Genomic DNA, 22,708 nt, shown 5'->3' with positions numbered 1-22,708 from the left:
TTTTTTTAATTCCAAACATAGTTTAGGTTGCCATTGCCAGCAAAGGAAGACACAGAAACATTGGTATCACAAAGGGTTAATCTGCATTGCCACTCTTCTTAACCGGGTTTTTTCACAGGAGAAATAACTCCAACTTGATGATTCTTACCATTGTGGCTTATTTTCCAATCTGTCAAAATCACAGTGAACTGAGGTTCTCAATAATGATGCACTCACCATGATGACATCCACCCCCTTCGTCAGAGAAAGCCCACCTGCCTTGAAGAGAGTAGTATCCCCCAGCTCCAGTAACCTGAGCTGTTTGTTAGATTTCTCCCTCTGCTTCACACCAGAAACAGGCTGCTGCTGGATCTCAGCAACCAGCTGATGGAGGCCTTCGTTCCTCTTGCCGAGCACTCCTCTCGAGGCTCTGCTTTCTCTCCCGCCGGCTCACTTGTGTTAGAAGCTCGGCTAGAGAGCAGTTCAGAGTGTCCAGTTGTTTAAACAAGTGTCCAGTGTTCTCTTTGCTGTAGCTCACCTGCTCCTTGAGCTGCACTCCAAGCTGCAGAAACTCCTAGAAGAGAACACAGATGTCATCTTGGGGATAAGTGATAGGGGCAGGTTCTTCTCTTTGTTTTCTCGTTCTCTGTTTTCTCGTACGGGAGAGACACTGGGCTAAACTGAGCAGGAACCAAACTGGTGTTTTTTGCATTATGGCTTTGCAAGATTTCTAGGTCCCCTGTGTCAACCTGTTTTCAGCAGAAGACAGTCCCAAGCGGAGAGTGTGGTCACCAGTTCCATCTAAGAATAACCAGTTTCCACAAGTTAGCTTCTGACTTCCTGGAGCTGCTCACTTAGGGCAGTTCAAAAATCAGTAGAGGGGCTGTTGAGGAATCAATAGAAAAAATTCGAAGTTTCCAAAACAGTTTGTAATCAAGAGAAGCCATCTGAAATGGCTCTGGAAAGAAAGCTGTTAATGAATGCCACATGTTCTGTTAAATGTCATGATGCATAGGACCAAGGAGAGCCATTCTTGTCTGTGTTTGGGGAAAATGAGATTGTACTCAATGCCATGCACATACGCTGGGCCTGCCCTGACTAAAGCAGCTTTCAAAATCACTCGGCCAGAACCAGTGAGTCTCATCTTGCTTATGGGCTACCTTCTCAAAAATCGTTAGATGACATAATTCTTGGGATTTTTCTCTAGGTAACACGAGGCATGTAATTTATCACATATAAAACATATGAGCCCATTGATCAGTGTCTTGATAATCTTACCTGGTTTAGGCTCTCCAAATTACTGAGCATGCAGGTAGATCTTCCCTCCCAAAAGATAACATTCCTATTTTCATATATTCATTTTCTTTCAAAGAGTGCGTATTTAACAAAACACATCACATAGCATTGTTGCAATAAGAAATATAATGATCTTTGGGAGATTCACCTTCCTGAAAAAAAATGTTTAGGTAAAGCCATTTAACCTCCCTGGAGTCAGGTTCTGGGCTTGCAAAAAGGGATGTTGAGCTAAATTCTCTGGAAGTTTCCTTCCAGCTGTGTGTCCTGTAGAACATGCGTTCAGTATGCGGCAGGGCATTGAGTGCCCATGGTGATGATGTTTGAGCACAATGGTTTGCCATTCCTATGGAAGCAGTGTGCAAAATTGTGGACTGGTGTTGGGGGGATGGGTGGGTGAGGTACGCGCTGCCCCTGTATTGGGACATGGGAGAAGAATGTGGGGACAGCTCACCTGCTTATTTGTTGTGATTTACACAGACCCTTTCCTCCAGCTACTTCAAAGCATTTTTACAAACTCTGGTTCATTATTTCTTCAAGCTCAGAATAATGAAAGGTGGATTGGTGTTTTTTTTCAATTAATTCAAAGGTGAAGAAATTGAACTTTACAGAACCTAAAGAGATTTTTCCAAAACTGCACTATATTGCAGAGGGGCAAGATAGATAAAGTGTTCATCACAGCTTAATAACTGAGAAAAAGGAAATAACTCGAATGCTTCCTTTTGGAAACTGGTGTAAATGATGGCATATTCATCACATGGAATTATCATGTAGCCATTAAAATCATGTTCACTGGGAAAACGCTCATAACTGAACAACATTAAATGATACAAAACCAAGATAAAGCTTCGTATATACAGTAGGATAAAACTGTTTAATGTACAGAGGAAATAAAGACAGAAGGAAATAGGCTAATCTGAACAGTGATTTTTCTCAATGTAGTAGGATATTAGGTAGTTGATATTTTATTCTTTATACTTTTCTGTACTTTTCAGCTATTCAAGATTGAAAAATGAATACATATTATTGTCGTAATCATATTTCTTTCATAATCATGGCTATAAAAGAGAGTTTGTGTGTGAGAGAGAGTTTGGAGTGGACCAACCCTAGAGGATGACAGGAAGGATCTCTTCGATGATACAGGACATGTGAGCCGAAACCTAAGAGATGAGAAGGGACCAGTCCTTTAGAGAACTGGGAGAATCTCTTCCAGGCAAGGGGAACAGCAGGTACAAAAGCCCTGTCAGTTTAGAATCAGTTTAGAATGTTCTAGGCCTTGAAAAAAGGCTAGTGAAGGGGCGCCTGGGTGGCTCAGTCGTTTAAGCGTCTGCCTTTGGCTCCGGTCGTGATCCCAGAGTCCTGGGATGGAACCCCGCATCAGGCTCCCTGCTCCGCGGGAAGCCTCCTTCTCCCTCTCCCACTCCCCCTGCTTGTGTTCCCTCTCTCGCTGTGTCTCTTTTTGTCAAATAAATAAAATCTTTTTTTTTTTAAAAAAAAAGGCTAGTGCAGGAAAGTAATGAGCGATGGGGTCCAAGGAATTGCCAGGGGCCAGATCATGTAGGGCTCATAATGAGAAGTTTGGGAAACCCTTGTAGGGGCCTGCCACAATCTGTTTTACAGTTTTGATAAGGTCCTCCTGACTGATATATAAGGAGTAAATTATAAGGGGCAAGTGTAAAAGTCAAGAGGTGAACTGAAGGCATTGCAGTGGTCCAGGTGGGACTGGAGGGTGGTTTGGAGTGGAGTAGGTTGTGGTGTGTATCTGACCCTGCTGTGTGCAGGAAATCATCATCATCGTCACTATCCTTAATGATTAAGGATAGTTACTTATTAATGCACACCACAGCCCTGCGAGGTGGGTGCGACTGTTAGCCTGACTGGGGCTTTGGAAAGGCTAAGTAACTTGCCCACCATCAGCTCTCTGGCTCCAGAGCCAACACCCTTACCCACTCTTGACACAACCACTCAGTAAACATTCACTCTGCAGAGGGGAGAGGTGGCCGCAAAGATAAGCAAGCGTGAGCAGAGAGGGGTCGCTACCCCCAGCCACGTGCCCACACCCAACTTTGGACTGCCTTCTGTCCTCCTTACTACATCCATGTCCATTCCTAACAGCCTCCCAGTTGTGCTCCCTCTGTCTGACAGAGCAAGATCTGGAAGGTGCCCCTGACACAGCCATGGGCTTGGTCACAGCACTGCTCCGTGGCTAACTCCTAGAGGACAACTGTCCCTTTGCCTTCCAGGGCCTCCATTTTCTCATTTGCAAAAACTGGGGCTTGGGGTTGGTGTCTCCCAGCTCTCGCTCCCCAGAGTTCTGTGCTCATCCCTTCACCCTCTCATGGCCTACCATCTCCTCTTTGGAGGAAGCTGTCAACACTTTACTGGCTTTTGAAGCTTGTTGAGTATTATGCATGTTACCTAAATTTAATTAATTTCCTTGTGATGACATTCTTGCCTTGCATTTATGTTCTTTTTTCACTTAAATGTAGGACGCAGTCAATGCAGTTGGCCATTTACGGCCAGTGGTGATCCTGAGATCACAGGAGATCCGTAAGAGGACAGGACGGGAGCTAGAAAGAGTTGGAAATAGAGGCCAGGAGGCAGGGGAAGTGTGTGTACCATGCCAGACCATCTGTGCCCGAGGCAGAGTGGCCTGGAGACGTCACAACATAGAGCAATTCAGATCTGTCCCCAGCACTGTGTCACCCCCATTCTGCCTCCAGCGAGTCACCCAATACAGAGAGTCTGGGGTAAAGTAAGACATAGGAATGCTATTTATTTGCATCCTTGGCCTTCGAACTTGCACAAGCAAAGTAACAGCTGCTGTGTGTTCTTGGTAATTCCAAGTTGCATTTTCTCTCCTTGAATACCTGAGACCCTTCACTCATTATCCTGCAAAACTATTTCAGCAGAGAGTCCGTATGCATTTTTCCTCCCTTGGTGTGGGATGTTCCTCTGTCCCCGGATAAGTTTATTTCAATGTTTTCCCAAGTGATTTCTCAGAACATTACACATGTGAAATATACCATGAAAGAATAGATTAACGAAATGAGTTCTGAGGTCAAAACATTTAGGGAAAGGAGCTGCCTCTTTCCCCCTCGAAGCAATTCAGGACGCACATTAACCTGCATATCTCCGTCTCCCCAGTCTCTCCCTGCAGCATTTGGTCGCCCACCTCCTCTACTTCCCCACATATTTGTTAATGTTTTGCCAAGCGCTGGGGTCTGCAGAATAGCCCAGGCAGCGCTGGTTTGTGCTCGGCTTTCAGTGACCAGCAGGCTAATGGAATGCACCTTGCTTGAAACCTGGCGTAAGACTAAAGGTTGTACGACACTCAGGGAAATAAGTATCTTTGCTTTTAACAATGATAATTTGCATGAACTATATTACAGAACAGAATTTCAAACTCTGAAATTTTATTATGAAAATGGGATTCTGAGCATCAGTACATCCGTTCCTGGTTGTTCAGGAAGCTCTCCCTTGAACGTTAACTCTTGTCACATGGCTCGCTCTTTATTTATATGTCTGGTACCAAATCACTGGGGGCTATCAGCCTGGTCCATCAGGAGTGGGTTCACTCAGCCCATCCACTTGGTCTTGTCTGGGTTATTAGGGTTGTCCTTGCTGATATTGTCATAGGAAGAGCCATGGGGCAAATCTGGATGTTTATGCAGACACAGGTCCAAAATGACCATTTTCACCCACACGTGACAGCAGGATCGAACTGCTTATTACAACAAAGGTGTTAGAGTTGCAAGAACAGAGTCATTGCCAGCTTAGTCCTTCTCTTTTGATTTCCCTATCACAGACCTCATAAATTAAACAGATACAGATTTTTCATCTTCTGCCTTATACTTGAGCATTGACTTCAGCCTTTTCCAGTGGAGCGTACTTTACATCTGAATATGGACCCAATGAACGGTATTGACTGTGTCTATCAAGGGCGGGAAATCGGCCGGGGATCAATGTACGGATCTTTACTGTGTCAATTCCCATGTGTAAATAAGTGGTTCTCAAACGGGGGTGATTTGGGCCCCTCGAGGGACATTTGGCAATTTCTGGAGACATTTTTGATGGTCAGGACTGAGTAGGAGGGCAATACTACTAATGTCTAGTGGGTAGAGGCCAGCAATGGGGCTGAATGTCCTACAATGCACAGAACAGTCCCACAACAAGGAATTGTCAGTCCCAAATGTCACTACCGGTGAGGTTGAGAAACCCTTGTATGGATTAATAGGCAAGTCTTTGTAAACTGTTATGGGAACCCCCATCCACTAAAGGAAAATCTGGTCGCCTGGTCCCTCACAGTCACTCCTCTCCTGGTGTCTAATTCACACAAAGTTCTTTTGTCATCTTGGAAGCCTTTGGAACAAGAATGTATCTGTCCCGGGGTGAACATGCTACCTAGGAGTTAGAATAGTGGACCAAGTGTGAGGAACACAAGACATTTGCCCAAAGAAGGGGACACTTGAATCAGTCCTTGTGTCCTGTTGACACTCATTTGTTAGTAAGACCCAGAAAGTTAGGCAGACTTGTCACTGAGAGATGTCATGAGTCACACAGTATGGCAAGGTCATTCTTGTCATTTCAGTGGGGGTCTGATGAGAGGGAACACAGCTCTAGAGCCAGACATCCTGACTTTAATTCCCGACGGACATTTCCTACCTATGTGATTTGGCGCAAGTTATGTAACCTCTCTGTATCTCACTTTTTTCTTTATTTGCGACATGGCAATGATGCCGTGACAATAGAACCTACTTATAGGATAATTATGAGAATTTAACAGTTTAATAAATAAGTATTGGGGGGGCGCCTGGGTGGCTTAGATGATTAAGGGTCTACTTTCGGCTCAGGTCCTGATCTCAGGGTCCTGGGATCGAGCCCGGTGTCGGGCTCTCTGCTCAGTGGGAATCCTGCTTCTCCCTCTCCCTCTGCCTCTCCTCCCCCCCCCACTCATGCTCTTTCTCTCTCTCTCTAATGAATAAATAAAATCTTTAAGAAAAAAAAGAGAAGTATTTGGAACATTGCCTGGCTCAGGATAAGTGCTCTATGAATGTTAATATCGTTTCTTTGAGTCAGGAATATGATTCATCAAAAAAATACATATTTGTTTTTCTATTCAACAAATATTTAGTTAGCACCTACTATGTCCCAGGCACTATTCCAACTGCTGGTGATTCATCAGTGGATCAAACATCAGATAAAAATCTCTGCCTTCCCAGAGCTTACCTTTTAGTGGAATATACTAGTAAAAATGCAAATAGAAAAAAACATACAAAATTATAGTTAGCCTAGTGCCTGTCCCATAGCTGTCAGATAAATGGGTATATTTTTCATATTGTTGTGTTATTGTCATATAGCTTATTGGGCTGGAGGTTTGAACTGTCGTCTTAGATAGGAAAAGAAAGCTAAGCCTATCCAGAATGCCATGGTAAGAAGAAATTGAAACTGCTTTGTACAGATTAGAAAGGGAAAAAGAGAAAGAAAAGAAACGAAGTTAGGCCTTTGGTCATTGTGTTTAAAATGAGCTGAGGAGTGCCTGGCTGGCTCAGATAGTGGAGCACGACTCTTGAGCTCAGGGTTGTGAGTTCAAGCCCCTCGTTGGGCGTAGAGATTACTTAAAAAGAAAATCTTTCAAATAAATAAATAATAAAAAAAATAAAATGAGCTGAACCTTTTGTTGCTTTATTTGTTTGTTTGTTTTTTAAAGATTTTATTTATTTATTTGACTGATAGAGATACAGTGAGAGAGGGAACAGAAGCAGGGGGAGTGGGAGAAGGAGAAGCAGGCTTCCCGCCAAGCAGGGAGCCCAATGCGGGGCTCGATCCCAGGACCCCGGGATCATGACCTGAGCTGAAGGCAGACGCTCAACGACTAAGCCACCCAGGCGCCCCTTGTTGCTTTCTTTGTATCAGACATACTACCTGTAGGCAGATTTCCATATTCGAAGGCGGCAAGACATTCTCAGCAGTAAGAGACCCCATCTCGCTATGTAGCAAAGCAGAGAACAGTGTCGGTTATTATCAGTTGGCTGCAGCTGAAGAAGAAGAATCCCTAAGACCTCACTCCTCCAAAAATAATTCACTTCTGCAAGGAGAAACTCCTTTGGAATAATTCCTTCATGCGTGCAGGCTTTCGCGTTTAGGGAAGAACTTGGCCACAATAACCTCCAGACTTTATTCACTGGTTCTTTATCTTTTCTTTTCCAGAAATCTTCTCTACGTCTACCCACAGAGGCTGAACTTTGCTAACAAACTGGCATCGGCCCGGAATATTACAATAAAGATTCAGTTTATGTGTGGAGAGGATGCTAGCAACACTATGCCGGTAAAGACAGAGATAAATGTGTGCCTCCCACCAGGGTGGGCTGAACTTCCCTTGTCAGTCCACACAGACAGAATCCAGGGCTCGTCAGCCTACAGAGTCCGTCCAGTCAAGCCCACATATCAGCACCTGCAAAGGCCTTGATGGCTAGTCCGATATTGGTCCCAGTGTGCTGAAGGGGAAACAGGGTCAGTCTAAATTGAAAGTCTCTTCCCTGACTTATTCCGTAGTGATCTGTGAAGTTTGGGGATGCAGAGCATTTTAGAGCACTGAAAGATGTTGTGAAAACTTCCCATACCACTCTAATGGTATAAGAGCTGGAGAGACGGCCCCCGCTGTGTCGGCCATGTTTGCACTCTGCCCAAGCCCAGACAGCATCTGGAGATAAATGCAAAGTATTGCCTAGTAATGATAAACACACACACACCAGGGGCGCCCGCGTGGCTCAGTCGTTAAGCGTCTGCCTTCGGCTCAGGTCATGGTCCCAGGGTCCTGGGATCGAGCCCTGCATTGGGCTCCCCGCTCAGCGGGAAGCCTGCTTCTCCCTCTCCCACTCCCCCTGCTTGTGTTCCCTCTCTCGCTGTGTCTCTTTCTGTCAAATAAGTAAAATCTTAAAAAAAAATTAAAATAAACACACATACACCGTCTCAGCACCCTTCAGGAATGGATCTTCAGCCTGAGGCAAAACATAAATCAAATACTAAATATATAGTACAGCACTCTCTAAGGAACCCAAAAGACCAGAATTTGAATTATTTTACTTATCTGCCACTAAGTGAGATGGGCAGTTAGCTATTACTATTTTCCCTAAGTCCTAGAATTCAGTTCCTATACCTTTCTACTGAAGGAATTTTTTTCCAGTGCTTCTATTCTTCAGATACCATTTTTTTTTTTTTAAACCAACCTTCTGTTGACCCACTCACCTTCCCAAAGCAAGGTATCCTCTTGTGACAGTGATGGGAAAGAAGTCCTCAAGGAGGGCTCCCCTCGTTCTCTCTGCTCTGGCCCCTAGCAAAGCTCCCAGGGCTGCCAGGTAAAGCTGTGCAGAAGCTTCTTGGAGGGGACAGGTGAGGGCCGATCCCAGCCTGTTCTCCACTCCCCAAGCCCTGGGACCTTGTCATGAGTATTGCTGCATTTAGGAGAAGGCAAGTTTTCTTTGCCCGAAGGTGAGTCAAATCCTGTGCCTTCAGGGCTGAGTCAGGCCAGAGGAGGTTTCTTTCTTTCTTTTTTTTTTTTTTTTTTAAGATTTTATTTATTTATTTGACAGAGAGAGAGAGAACACAAGTAGGCAGAGCGGCAGGCAGAGGGAAAGGGAGAAGTAAGCTCCCCGCTGAGCAGGGAGCCCGACGTGGGGCTCCATCCCGGGACCCCAGGGTTGTGACCTGAGCTGAAGGCAGCTGCTTAACCAACTGAGCCATCCAGGCGCCCCTAGTGTCTTTTTCTAAATAGCAGAAACATGTCAACAAGCCAGCGAAGGTCCTGATCACCCAAGTGAACAGGTCCATGTCTTTGGAGGGAAAAGAACCTGGACCAGAGTCACTGAGGGCAAAACTATGTGGCTTTGCCTGGAGTACGGGCCTCTAGACAGTGAGGCAGAGTGGAGAGGGCTTTATTTTTCCAGTCTCACAAACCTGTGGCTCTTGGTCACTAATATAGCTCCTTGGGACCTCAGTTTACCTTTCACAGTTGGTTCTTGTATGCAGTTGGGTCAGTTGTAAACCCAGCACCCTCAATTTATAAAATGTAGCTTTGTGAGACCATAACAGCCATGGGGCTGATGATAGTTGATTTGATACACCCAAATATCACTGCTAATTTGGTCCTTTCTGTATTGGTGCACAGGTCATCTTTGGAAAATCCAGTGGCCCTGAATTTCTGCAGGAAGTGTACACAGCTATTACATACCATAATAAGTAAGTGCATTTCAGAGTTCCAAATATATGCCACGGTTGTGTCATTATCTCCTGGATTTTCTGAATCCCCTTTTGGTGATTCCTCCCAGAAGTTTTTATAGCTCAGAGACTAAAGGACAAAGGAAATATATGTCAGTTCCATGATTCTGTGTTGGAGGTGCGTACTTTTTGCCATTAACGAAGACCGGGAGAAGAACATGTCTTTAAGAACGAATATTGTTTTGACGTTCTGGAGCCTTCTGATGTAGTATGATACAGAGAAGTTTTATGGTATTAAATAAAGAAATAAGTTTCCTAACTTGCCTGGAGATACTGCAGGGAGCCAGAAGCAAAATCCAGCTCTTCTTTCCCTATCTCCTTGTCTCCATCTGCCCTATTATCTACTCTAAGAACATTTAAGTTGTCCAAAAGAGAAATGGAACCCTCATTATTCTGTGGGTAAATTGAGTCACAGAATAATGTCTCAAACCATTATTGACATTTCACAGGTAAGGGAGGGAGGGTCAGATGGACTCAGGTTTCAACCTGGTTTGATAACCTTGATCCATTGAAGTATTTCTCTGAACCCTCTTCCCTGCCTTGAGATGAGGTTGAAATGAGTAATGCACCTGACGCCCTTAGGTCTCTGGGACTTTGTAATTCAGTAAATCAGGTTCCTTTTCTTTCCCACCAGCATTCATTTGCTAATCCAAATTCCTTTGATGAATACCAGCCATGTGCCAGTCCTTGTCTTGGGGGTGGAGATAGAAAAGGAGGTCACAGCAAGACTCGGAGCCTTATGTTCTTTTCAAATTAAGTTGAACTTTTCCATTATTTGTGGAGTTTTTTTGTTGTTGTTGTTGTTTTTCCTGACAAAGCCTTTAGTTTGTGAGCAATCTTATGTAAGCAAAGCATATCTGGTGGTATAAAGGTTGGTCTTAAGGATCTTCAGTGTGGGAGCAGAATGATATAAAATGAAAAGCAAAACACCAAGCAGGCCAATTCTGAGCAGCAAAGGGCCTGTGGCGTTACAAGTGATAGAGAAGTCACTGTTCTTGCTAGAAGTTATTCATGTATAATGTGCTTTTGAAACAGGTCTCCTGACTTCTATGAAGAAGTGAAAATCAAGCTCCCCGCTAAGCTAACAGTAAATCATCACCTCCTGTTCACCTTCTATCATATCAGCTGTCAGCAGAAGCAGGGAGCCTCCGTGGAAAGTCTTCTGGGATATTCGGTGAGTCTTTGCCAACTTGCCTATTCACACTGCGGTGGTTGGACTCCGAGGTCCCTGCAGAGATAAACAACTCGGTTCCATTCACTTGCTTTTTTCCTGTCAGAAGTAGCAAAATGTGCCAGACCAGATTCTAGAAAAAGCAGAAATGACTTGACTTAGCAGATGACAAATTTCTGGAATGGCAAGCTTGTGGGTGATAGATATTGGAAGAATACTCATTTATAAAAAAAGCATTGCAATGTCCATTATTTCCAGATTTCATATATATGCGCCACGTATAAGACCAGCTCTTTTTCCTCCCAGGGGAAGAAAGTTATTTCTTTAAGAAATATAAAAGGTAAAATAAACATTGATGTTGTCCAGACACTCACAAACATTGGCTGTAAAGAAAAATGCTACTGCTTCAGCTCTGAAAACAGTAAATCATTGATATTACTATCTCAGGAGCTCTCAGGGAATTTAAAATGCAAAGAACTTGACAGAAATTACTGCCCAAAAGAGGCCTGGTCAATATCTAATCATCATTTAGTTGCATTTGATTATTGTGAGCTAGATAAATGGCCAGAATTATATGTTGTAATAAATACCGCTTTATTCTTTACATCATCTGTTTCAGTGGCTGCCAATTCTCCTAAATGAACGTCTTCAAACTGGATCCTACTGTCTCCCAGTTGCCTTGGAAAAGCTGCCACCCAATTACTCCATGCATTCCGCAGAGGTAACCAGCAAGTTAGCCGTTGGTGTTTCCTGTCCAGCTTGGTCTCGGACCACCTTCCCAGATCCACTTCTTGTTCCCTTAACCATGACTGAGAATGTGCAGCCTGTTTTGGGGAGCAATCACCTGTCAGCACATTACATCTTCTTTTTGTTTTGTTTTTTTTTAAGGGTTTATTTATTTATTTGAGAGAGAGCGTGTGAGGCAGGGGGAGCAGAGGGAGAGAGAAACTGAAGCAGACTCTGCACTCAGCGCAGAGTCCAACATGGGGCTTGACCTCACGACCCTGAGATCATGACCTGAGCCGAAGCCAAAAGTCCAATGCTCAACCAACTATACCACCCAGGCGCCCCATCACGTTGCATCTTCTAAGAGCACATTGCTCTGATAGGAGGGGAGAAGTCACTGGTCATGAAACCCCATTCATCACCAACTCTGAATGTTTAGTAAATGCAACTCGCACCCAAGGAAGCATTACCTTGCATTATGCACAAGAAAGGGATTCACAGAAGAATACATTGTAAACGGGGAGGCAAACAGAGCCCATTTGTGTTAACAGCTGCTCTCAGCACTGATCCTTTTAAAAGATTCCCACGCTAACTTCCACCAGTTTCTCCTCTGGGTCAGTTGTGGCCCTCTGCACTTGGTTACCTTTATTCCTCTAAAGATGCCAACGTCAGGAGTCTTTCCTTCCCCCCGTTTCCTGCACTGTCTCTTGCGCACCCAAACTCTGCTGCAATCCACCCATTTAAGGGGGCCCTGAGGACTCTCCGCTGCTCACCCCCACAGCACCAGCTCTGCACCAACTCTCATGCTTCTCGCTTGGCTTGCTGCAGGTTTGCATCAATAAGTATGATTTTGAAGCACATCCCAGACATCGTATCATTTCATTTATAACTATTTTTAAATTATCTTAAAAGATAAGGGCTCTTTTTTTAACCATCACGATGCCATTGTCATACCTTAAAAATTAATAACTCCCTTATCTTCAAATATCCATTCAGTGATCAAATTTCCAATTATCTCATCAATGTCATTTTTTTTTTAAAGATTTCATTTATTCATTTGCGAGAGAGAGAAAGCACAAAGGGAGAAGCAGACCCCCGCTGAGCAGGGAGCCTGATGTGGGACTCGATCCCAGGACCATGAGTTCATGACCTGAGCCGAAGGCAGACGCTCAACTGACTGAGCCACTCAGGTGCCCCCAGTGTCATTTTTTTTTTTACAGTTGTTTGTTTGAATCAGGATCCAAATAAGATTCACACATTGCTGTTGGTTGACATGTCTTGTAAGACTCTTTATCGATAGGACTCCCCCTCCCAACTTTATCTCTTGTTTTCCTTGCAATTTTCAAGTTGAAGGATTTCCCAGGAATTTGGAGTTTGTTCCAACTTTTAGAGTCAACTTTCTTCTCCACTCTGACTACCCATCTATCATCCCCAAGCTATTCAGTTATTGTCATATTTGCTTTTTTCCCCTGGAGAGGGAAGCTTCCTTTGCTCTGGGCTACAGGCACATGCCTGGCTTCCCACCAAAACCACTCACCTCAGAACCACCTGAGATCAACCTGAGTATGTTCACAGACGTTCCCTGATGACTCTTTATGATTTGGACATGTGGCCCCTTGCCGAAGCCCCGAAAACCACCTTTTCATCATCAAGCTGCACATTCTGATTTCCTAGAATGCCCAGTTATTTTCTTAATGCTGCAAGACAAACCTGGGTTTTTGGAGACAGACACATCTGGATCCAAAATCCAGATGCTACCGCTCCCTAGCTATGAGAACATGGGGGAGCTGCTTACCCTCTGAGTCTCAGTAATGAACTGAACCCATACCAGCCTGTAAGATTGCTGTGGACACTAAATGAGATAATACATAGCAAGCAACAAACTCAGTGCTTAAAGTAATTTCCTCATACTAGTTCCTTTTTACTTCTTGCCCTATGCCACCTTCACAGACATACCCTTAGCTTCACCCGCACTGTCCACCAGCCACATGTGGTTACTGAAAGTGGCTAGTTCAAACTGATATGTGCTGTAAGTATAAAATAAAACCCTGCTATCAAAGACTTAGTGGGAAAAAATAATGTAAAATATCTCATGTATAGTTTTTTATATTGATTATATATTGTATCGATAATCTTTAGGCTATATTGGGCTAAATGAAACAGTATTAAAAGTATTATTGCATGTTCCTTTTCAATTTTTGAAAAGTGACTACCAGTAGATTTCAAGTGACATATATGGCTCACGTAATATTTGTAGCGGACAGCGCTACTTTAGATTATAGGTGGTAAACTCTGGTGACCCCAGGGGTCAGGGGAGCAACATCATGAGTGCTGAGTCCTGGTGGAATGTGTTCACGCTGGAGATTGTCTGCCTGTCGAGGGTCATATCCCACCACGCTGGGATGCAGGCCCGTGTCTTCGTATCTTCCAGTTCTCAAAGGAAGTTAGAAAAGCAAGCTTTGGGGGCACCTGGGTGGCTCAGTTGGTTGAGTGTCTAACTCTTGATTTCGGCTCAGGTCATGATCTCAGGGTCATGAGATCGAGCCCTACATCAGGCTCCGTGCTCAGTATGGAGTCTGCTTGAGATTCTCTCTCTCCCTCTGCCCCTCTCCCCACTTGCTCGCTCGCTCTCTCCCTCAAATAAGTAAAAAAATCTTAAAACAAAACATAAAGCAAGCTTTCATGTGAAATTTCTTGACTTTCAAATGTTGGCAACTAATTCAAAATGTTTCCAACACTGGGCCACACTGAACTTGTCTGTAGGCTGGATCCAGCTTTGGGGCCCAGTTTGTGACTCTGTCTTGGATAGTTCCAAAAGTCCACACCCCATGCATACATCCTACTCTTGCAAGTACAGCGTGCTTCTTTCCACTAGAATGCAAGAGATGCTCACACTCCCGTGACTGGGTCAGGCTAGGCCATTCTCTCTCAGTGCCGTATGTTGAGGTTTCTAGAGAATGCTGATTCTGGTGGGAATTTAAGGGAAGAAATGGTCCCTAAGGACTGCAGGACTGTCGATATATAAATGGTATAGAAGAGTCATTTTGAGTAATTAATGCAGGAACCTAGTGGGCCTGCTCTTTGGAAACATTTTGTTAAAAGGCAAAGTAACTGTAGGCCCTTGAAAGCATTAAAATTTCATGTCTCATAAGATATTCTACACTTTGTCTTGACATTCCTGATTAACAGGGAAATCACTGCAATATTACTTTATTCCCATCCCTGGAATCCAGGATCATCTATGCTGGATGGGAGCTTAAAATAGATCACTCACTTCAGACCCCTTCTTTTGGGATAAGAAAATGAGAGTTAATTCGACTTGTCGAAATGACAATAACTAGTTTCAGTGAAGAGCTTAACCTGAGTGTGGGACCCCTAACTCCAAGGCTAGTTCTACCAGGCTTCCAGGGAGGGAGATACCTGTGTAACCCTGACATTTACACTCAAGCTGCCTCGCTCTGCTTGTCAGTAACCAGAAAGGGGGATTGAGTTGCTAATCGTTTTTTTTTTTTTTTTTTCTTTAACACAGAAAGTCCCTTTACAGAATCCTCCCATTAAGTGGGCTGAAGGACATAAGGGAGTATTTAATATTGAAGTGCAAGCTGTTTCTTCTGTTCACACCCAGGTAAGGAACATCAGCGTCCTCTTCAAATCAGAGTCAGAGGGCTCCTAAGGAAGAAGGGGGTGCAGCAGAGAAACCTCTGTGGATGGTCCAATAAAAGATCAGTGAGAGTCTTCATGCATGGATAAAACAAAAAATCACCTTTAGTTCTTTTTGGAGGCATACAGATCTGTTCAGGTTTTACTGGTTGTTTAAAGGGAGAGACCTCCGAAAAATGTCGAGCGCCTAGGTGAAGGAACGCAGTGTCTGCACTTTGGGCTGAGAAACCATGTGAGGGGCTCCATGTGCAACCGTTTCCTGCTGGTGTCTCACTTCCCTCTGTCATTCTGCCATTTCTCCAAGCTTCCCCCCCCCCCAATTCTCTGTTCCTTCCTTTTCTTGCCACTGTCCGCACTTTACATCTGCTCAGACCCCTTTTTGGCTGTGTGTTTAACCAGGTGTACTCGCCTCTGCCCACAAACCAGATCAGAGGCCAAATTCTGTTTTCTTCAGTTACTAGTGATCAAGAGATTCTGTTTTGTGCCCACTGCTCTATAGAGGTGTTTATAGCCTTGGTCTGAAACCGCCGGGTCCTAGTCCCCAGACCTGAGGCTCCACCCGTGAAGAGCTGTCTGTGCTCATGCATCCACTGGTGAGCGTGGATGGGGTCAGCCCCAGGAGGCCTGCTGTCTGTCTTCCTAGGACAACCACCTGGAGAAGTTCTTCACCCTCTGCCACTCCCTGGAGAGCCAGGTGACCTTCCCCATCCGCGTGCTGGACCAGAAGATCAGCGAGACCTCATTGGAGCATGAGCTAAAGCTCAGCCTCATCTGCCTGAACTCCTCCCGCTTGGAGCCCCTGGTGCTCTTCCTGCATCTGGTGCTGGACAAGCTCTTCCAGCTGTCCGTGCAGCCCATGGTCATCGCCGGCCAGACAGGTGGGAGGCCCGCAGGGCTGGGGGGGAGGCAGGAGGGGCAGGCAGCGCCTTGTAGGACGCGTGATTTTCCAGAAACCCTGAGAACAGGGACAATGGGATTTTCCTTTCTACTGATGATGTGAGTCCAAGGGAAGCCAAGACCAGTGATAATTTTTTTTTTTTTTTTTAGATTTCCTGGACGTTAAAATAAAAACCATATTAATATAGGATGCTTAAAGTTATAGTTTTTAAAAATAGATGTATTGAATGATTAGAGGTGATCGTTCAAATTCCATTCCTGGTAATTGATGGATTTATTTGACCTCTGAGATATTTTTGTTTTCTTGACCAACAAGGAGATACAATGTTTTAAGGAAGTAAGACAACTCGTATTAAATGGAAGCAAAGGAACTCTCTAAATTGAAATTCAGTGGGATCGCTTTTTTTTTATTGAGACATAATATGCATACCTTAAAATTCTCTAAAGCATACGATTCATTGGCTTTTAGCACATTCACACGGTTGTGCAACTATCCTGGTACCCAATTCCAGAAGATTTTCATTAGCTCAAAATGAAAGCCATGCGCCTTGGCAGCCACTCCCCATTCACCCCTCCCCTCAGCCCCTGGCAGCCCCTCATACAGACTTTCCGTCTGAGAGTATATTTTAAAGGCTTACTTGGAACAAATGAACACCAAATACAATGTGTAAGACTTCTGGAGTGTCCGATTCAGAACAGAAGGGGTTCCTGGGAGTGTCAGAAAAGTGAATCACACAGTGGGGTTGTGGCACATGAGTGAGTGGGTGGGGAGGGAGTGATGAACTCAGAGCCTGGTGCACACTGGGCAGCTTTCAGAGCCAGGGAGGAAGAGGACCTCCGAATCCCCCATTCACGCTGTGTCCTGGGACATATCTCTCGTGGCGCCACAGATAAGGTTATCCTGTGCTGCAGGCCGGCATCTCCTACGTGAAGCCCTTGCCTCTCCAGCTAGATTCCTGCAGAGTGGCAAGCTCCCGCCTCCCACGTTCCTTCCCACGTGCCCACATATGTGCACCCTGCTTTGTATGTTCCAGTGATTGCCCACAGACCTGTGCAGTAGACAAAGTGTTCATTCCTAGGTTTTGAGCTGCTGCTTTGTAGCAAGTTGCCACCTGTCACGGGGAGACAGCAGGCCGAGTAGGTAGAGGCACTTAGCATATAAGCATTTATTCGGAACCTATTTGTCAGGAACTATGGTCGTCACAGGAGGGAGGTAAGAGGGTGGGAGAAACGCGCCTCAGCCCCGAAGGCTGGAAGCCTGCTCAGAGAGACAGAGGTTACCACCGGGAATAGCCAAAGAACTCTGAGTCTTGGCGTCCCTGAAGCCCTGTACCGAGTGCTGTCCGAGGCTTCGTGGAGGAGGCGGGATGGTGCCCAGCGGTGAAGGGTTGATGGGATTTTGCTGGAGGGAGCACAGAGGGCTTTCCAGCTGAGGACAACAGCGTGAGAAAAATTGCAGAGTTAAGACAGAGCAGACATGTGATGGGGACAGAACAATTGCCTCATTTTAAAGGAAGTTGAATTTGAGCAGGAATGGGTACAAGGTTGGGTAACGAGGGTAGAGCCAAACCGTGGAGGGCTGGGAGCTCCTGAACAAGACCATACATGGTGAATCAATAGTTTCGTGTGGACCCACTTTGGAGAATGGCACGATATGCCTACATTTTTATTTTTTGTAAGATTTTTTTTTTTTATTTGAAAGAGTGAGAGAGAGAGAGAGAGCATGAGCAGTGGGGAGGGACAGAGGGAGAAGCAGACTCCCTGCTGAGCAGGAAGCCCGATGCGGGGCTCGATCCCAGGCCCCTAAGATAATGACCTGAGCTGAAGGCAGCCGCTTAACGGACTGAGCCACCCAGGCGCCCTATACCTACTTTTTTAGATTAAGCTGCACGCCAAGAGTCTACATGGTGCAACGGCAGATCTCAGATGGGAGTGCGCGTCAGAATCACCGGGGCATCTTGTGAAATGCGGATTCTGACTTCAGTAGGTCTGGGGGGTCTGAGAGTCTGCATTTCTAACAGGCTCCCAGGTGATGGTACTCACATCAGGGCAGGTCCCACTGAGTAGCACCCAGGTTGCGGGCACGGTGGAGAGGGAAGGTTGCCTAGATGGTCTGCTGTCTTTGTGGTGAAGACCCACAGTGCTGGCCAGAGGAGGCAGACGAAGGAGGAGAGGTGAAGTGGTTTGCAGTAAGCAGTAGGTCACTACAACCACTCACCCTGCCCTGGCCCTCGGTGTGCCCAGCCTGGTTCAGCGGGTCAGCTGTGAGGACTCCTGGACGCTGCCTCAGAGAACATTCTAGCTCGGGTTCATTCGGGACCAGTTGTGAGGCCGCCCATTTTTCTCTTGGTTCCTCAGCCAACTTCTCCCAGTTTGCGTTTGAGTCCGTGGTGGCCATAGCCAACAGTCTGCACAACAGCAAGGACCTGGCCAAGGACCAGCACGGGAGGAACTGCCTGTTGGCCTCCTACGTGCATTACGTCTTCCGCCTGCCAGAGCCGCCGAGGGACCCACCCAAGTCAGGTAGCGTCGCCCCTGCTGCGGGCGCCTGGCGGGCAGGCCCCTGCCCCCACCCCGCTGCCCCGTCATTCAAAATGTAATAAAAAGCCCAAAGTTAAATTTTATATTTGAATTTTATTTTTTTCAGTTAAAATTGATTTTATTAATTTTTAATTTATTTTTGTATCAATGATACAAAACTTACGTGAATGCTGAAATTAAAAATTTATTTCTCATTTTTTTTTTTTCCAACTTGCTTCCTGCCTCCCTCCCTCTTTTTTTTTTAAGATTGATTGATTGATTTTAGAGAGACAGGGCTCATGAGCATGGGGAGGGGCACACAGAAAGGGAAAGAATCTCAAGCAGACTCCCTACTAAGCATGGAGCCCAACACCCAGAGCTCCATCCCAGGATCCTGTGATCATGACCTGAGCCGAAATCAAGAGTTGGACACTTAACTGAGCCACCCAGGCCCCCTCCCTCCCTCTTTTTATACCCGAAGCACTTATTTTTTTCTGCCTCTGTGATAACCCCTCACTGGTCTTTACCCAGTGGGTAATTTGTTTTCAGGTAGGATCTTTTATTTTCAAAAATGGAGAAGTGACAACAGGTGTCTAGGATGCTGGGATAATAATGACAAAGAAAAACAATAAATACCCGATAGTAGTGGTGAGCACCGGTTCCTAAAGTTTTCATTGTGAAAAGATAAATCCCTTTCCTCATTTCCCCCAAACTAAACTTTTGAAATAATAATAATGCATTTCTCCACTCTTCCCAATTATGTTCAGGGTCATAATCAACCGATACTTCTGGTCAGCAGGATGTAAAAAGTAGCATCAACAAGTTTACAAAATTCCAGGTCCTAATGAAGAAACTTGCCATTTTTATTAGACCATGCAACCTCATTACAAGTAAACCTGTAATTTTTTTAAAAAAAGATTTTATTTATTTGAGAGAGTGAGAGAGAGTAAGAGAGAGTGAGCAGGAGTGGGGGCTGCAGAGGGAGAGGAAGGAGCAGACTCCCCGCTGAGCAGGGTTCCGAGGTTCCGAGCTCGAACCCAACACCCTGGGATCATGACCTGAGCCAAAGGCAGATGCTTAACGGACTGAGCCACCCAGGCGCCCCAGTAAACCTATAATTTAGATTGAGTTTTTAAAGATACTGGTAATATCTCATAGACTTGCATACTCACTTTGGAAGACATATATGTAGTTAAAAATGAACAACGATATGTAATATATACTTATCCTCATGAGGTGCAGATGCTTCCTTGGATTCTCCTATCTCAGAAAATCTTGCATGACTTATAAAGTTGTCTTATTTTAAATATTAATAAATTTAAAAGTTCCCATTTCCAGCTTGTCTGGAGCGAGCAAAAGCTCTTGTGACCCCGGGGGCTGTTTCCCCGTCACAATAATAGGCTGAAGCTCAGTAGCAGCCTCTGCCTTTGGATGAGGCACATGTTTCCAGTTTACCACAGTCCTCACCACTCCCTGCTGCCTCACGCCCTACTTACCCCCAAAGCAATGCCCCTCTGACCTTCCCTTGGCATTTGATAATAAGACCCTAATTCCAAGATCTAATCAAGTGGGTTTTCATTCCACTCTCCACCCTGTCCCTCTCCAGTTCCCTTCCAAGCACAGTAAGTGACTCGGATCCCCTTTCTGTTGGCATGTCCGTACCTGGTGGGGTGCAGGTGGCACTGCTGCCGCCCTCCCTGACCCGCGCTACCACACATACGGACGCACGTCTGCTGCCGCCGTGAGTTCGAAGCTGCTGCAGGCCCGGGTGATGAGCAGCAGTAATCCAGACCTCGCGGGGACTCACTCTGCGGCGGACGAGGAAGTGAAGAGCATCATGTCTTCAAAGGTAAGGAGGATGCCTTCGCGGGGAAAGGGACGTGAGCTTTTTTAGTTTTAACGAAAACTTGGAGAAACAACACAAAATGGACCACTACCAGTACGACAGCTCTGCTGGTCACATGTTGTCGTGCTTCAGCTTTTGAAATGATCGAGAACATTCTGGAAAGGAGCAGAGGCAAGACTGGCATTGAAGATCTGCTCAGTTAGTTCGTGACACTGGTGGGAAGTTTTTAGAGCTGATTGAGCCACATGGAGTCTATTTTCAAGGGAAACAATGTAGCTTTAACTTTTTTTTTGATGACTAGAACATCAGACATTTTTATTTATTTTTTAAATATCTGCCCTTTACATTCATTAACATCCACAGATTAATTATCCCATATAATAATTCCCAAGAGCAAAGCCAGGTTTTATAAACAAAAACAGATCCTGAGATGGTTGATGACTTGGGCTATACTGTTTCCCTTCCATGAATTCTTTGCTTTCTCTTGATAATTTCTTTTTATAACAGTTGCAGATTTATAGAATTACTGCGACTAGAGTACAGAAAGTTTCTGTATATGTCATACCTAGTCTCTCTCTGTTAACATTTTACATTAGAATGGTACATTTGTCACAATTCGTGAACTAATATTGGTCTGTGATCATTCTTAACTAAAGTTCATATTTTATTCAGATTTCTTCAGTTTTTCCCTAATGTCCTTTTTCTGTTCCAGGATCCCAGCCAGGATACCACATTATATTTTGTAGTCCTGTCTCCTTAGTTTCCTCTTGGTTGTAACAATTTCGTAGAGTCCCCTCGTTTTTGATGACCTTGACACTTTTGAGGAGTCAGATATTTTGTAAAGTGTGTCTCATTTGAAAATTTTTTTCAAGCCTGTGATATAACCACACACCATAAAACTCACCCTTCTAAGTGTATAATTCAGTGGCTTTTGTTTGTTTTTCCACAAAGCTACCATGAATTCTTCATCTGAATTTTCTTTCCAGTTATCCATGGCCTCCATGGCTAAGTTTTTCAACTAGTATCATTTCCCCTGATTATGATAAATCAAACTCTCTAGGTTTCGACATAATTTCTCTTACAAAATCCACGCACTTGAGACAGTATGTTGTGAGAAAAAGGAATTTGGAGACCGGGGTTGGGTCTGGACTCCACCACCACCCAGCCTTGTGGTCATGGGGGAGTCCGCTTCTCCCTTGGGCCTCGTGTTCCTCATCTCTGTAGAGTTTCTGGACCCTGGATGAACTTAAGGATCATCTATGAATCCACTAGAGATTCTGACAATCTCGAGTGTGCACCATATGAAATTGTTCCTATGCCACCCTTTCTGACTTACAAAATCAGTCCAGGGCTGGGCTGGAGCGGGCTCCTACCAGTTTCTGAGAGCTGATTGTTCAAATTTTCTGGCATTTTCTGAGCCAGTTGTTAGATACCACTAAAAAATGACATTATATAAATAACAAATAAGTTATACTAAATAAAAAATAATCTAAATGCAACATGGTATCTTGGATTATATCTTGAGGCTGAAAGTGGACATCAGTGGAAAACCTGGTGAAATCTGCATCTGTGGTTTAGTTGCTAGTAAGGAGCCAATGTTAATTTCTTAGTTTTGACAAAGGTACCAGAGTGATGTAAGATACTAACATCAAGAGGAACTGGGTGAAGAAGGGCGTGCAAGAACTCTGGACCACCTTTGCAACTTGTCCATAAATCCAAAATTATTCTACTTTAAAAAGATAGTACTCAAACACTGGCCCTTCCTCGATATTTTATTACACATTACTCTTTTCTGTGTTCTTGAGGTTATTTGTGTCTCTAGTATCTGTATGGTGGAAATACTCCATAATGATTTGCTGGTGCACATTTCTTCCCAACACCGTGTTCAGTGATGTCATGTGAACTTGCAATCTGCCATGACAAAAGCATTTAAGGTACAGAAATAGGCAAATGCTGTAAATCAGCTCCTCCCCCCAAGAGCTAGTTGTTAAACATTTGCCAACACAGCACAGTCCAACCTCATGTGTAAGGTCCCTTTAATCATTAGCATTTTCTGATTGCCCAGGGGACAATTGGCCTGCCTCTATCATTGACAGCCTTGATCGTTATGATTTCATTTAATAAAAGTGAAAATATTAAATTTCTATATGGATTGGGTTAAGAATTTTCTAATTGTTGTGTAGCAGGGGGAGAACATTTGTCCACAGTGGTTTTTGACAATTTTTTAAATATAGCATTTAGGAGCCTGTGACAGTACCATCCTAGCCCACAGAGAGGCGCTGTTCCCACACTTTTTTTTTTTTTTTTTTTTTGGTGCTACCCCAATAAAGTCAGAATAT

At 44.6% G+C, this 22,708-nt stretch overlaps 1 protein-coding gene across 2 annotated transcripts in view; it reads left to right on the top strand.

Moving 5' to 3' along the window:
* DOCK8 (dedicator of cytokinesis 8) overlaps nt 1-22,708 on the top strand; it is a 220,126-nt gene that overhangs the window by 125,291 nt on the left and 72,127 nt on the right. For both annotated transcript variants that reach the window (XM_032427435.1, XM_032427436.1), the window contains 8 exons: nt 7,483-7,600; nt 9,440-9,510; nt 10,585-10,723; nt 11,340-11,441; nt 14,976-15,071; nt 15,750-15,984; nt 18,362-18,526; nt 20,200-20,372. In XM_032427435.1, the coding sequence (XP_032283326.1) occupies nt 7,483-7,600; nt 9,440-9,510; nt 10,585-10,723; nt 11,340-11,441; nt 14,976-15,071; nt 15,750-15,984; nt 18,362-18,526; nt 20,200-20,372 (1,099 nt within the window). The remainder of the gene's footprint in view (nt 1-7,482; nt 7,601-9,439; nt 9,511-10,584; nt 10,724-11,339; nt 11,442-14,975; nt 15,072-15,749; nt 15,985-18,361; nt 18,527-20,199; nt 20,373-22,708) is intronic.

Source organism: Phoca vitulina, unplaced genomic scaffold (genome assembly GCF_004348235.1).
Source record: "Phoca vitulina isolate PV1807 unplaced genomic scaffold, GSC_HSeal_1.0 scaffold37, whole genome shotgun sequence".
NCBI classification, from domain to species: domain Eukaryota; kingdom Metazoa; phylum Chordata; class Mammalia; order Carnivora; family Phocidae; genus Phoca; species Phoca vitulina.
Note: the sequence above shows the minus strand (reverse complement) of the source record. Positions and strands in the feature narration are given on the sequence as shown.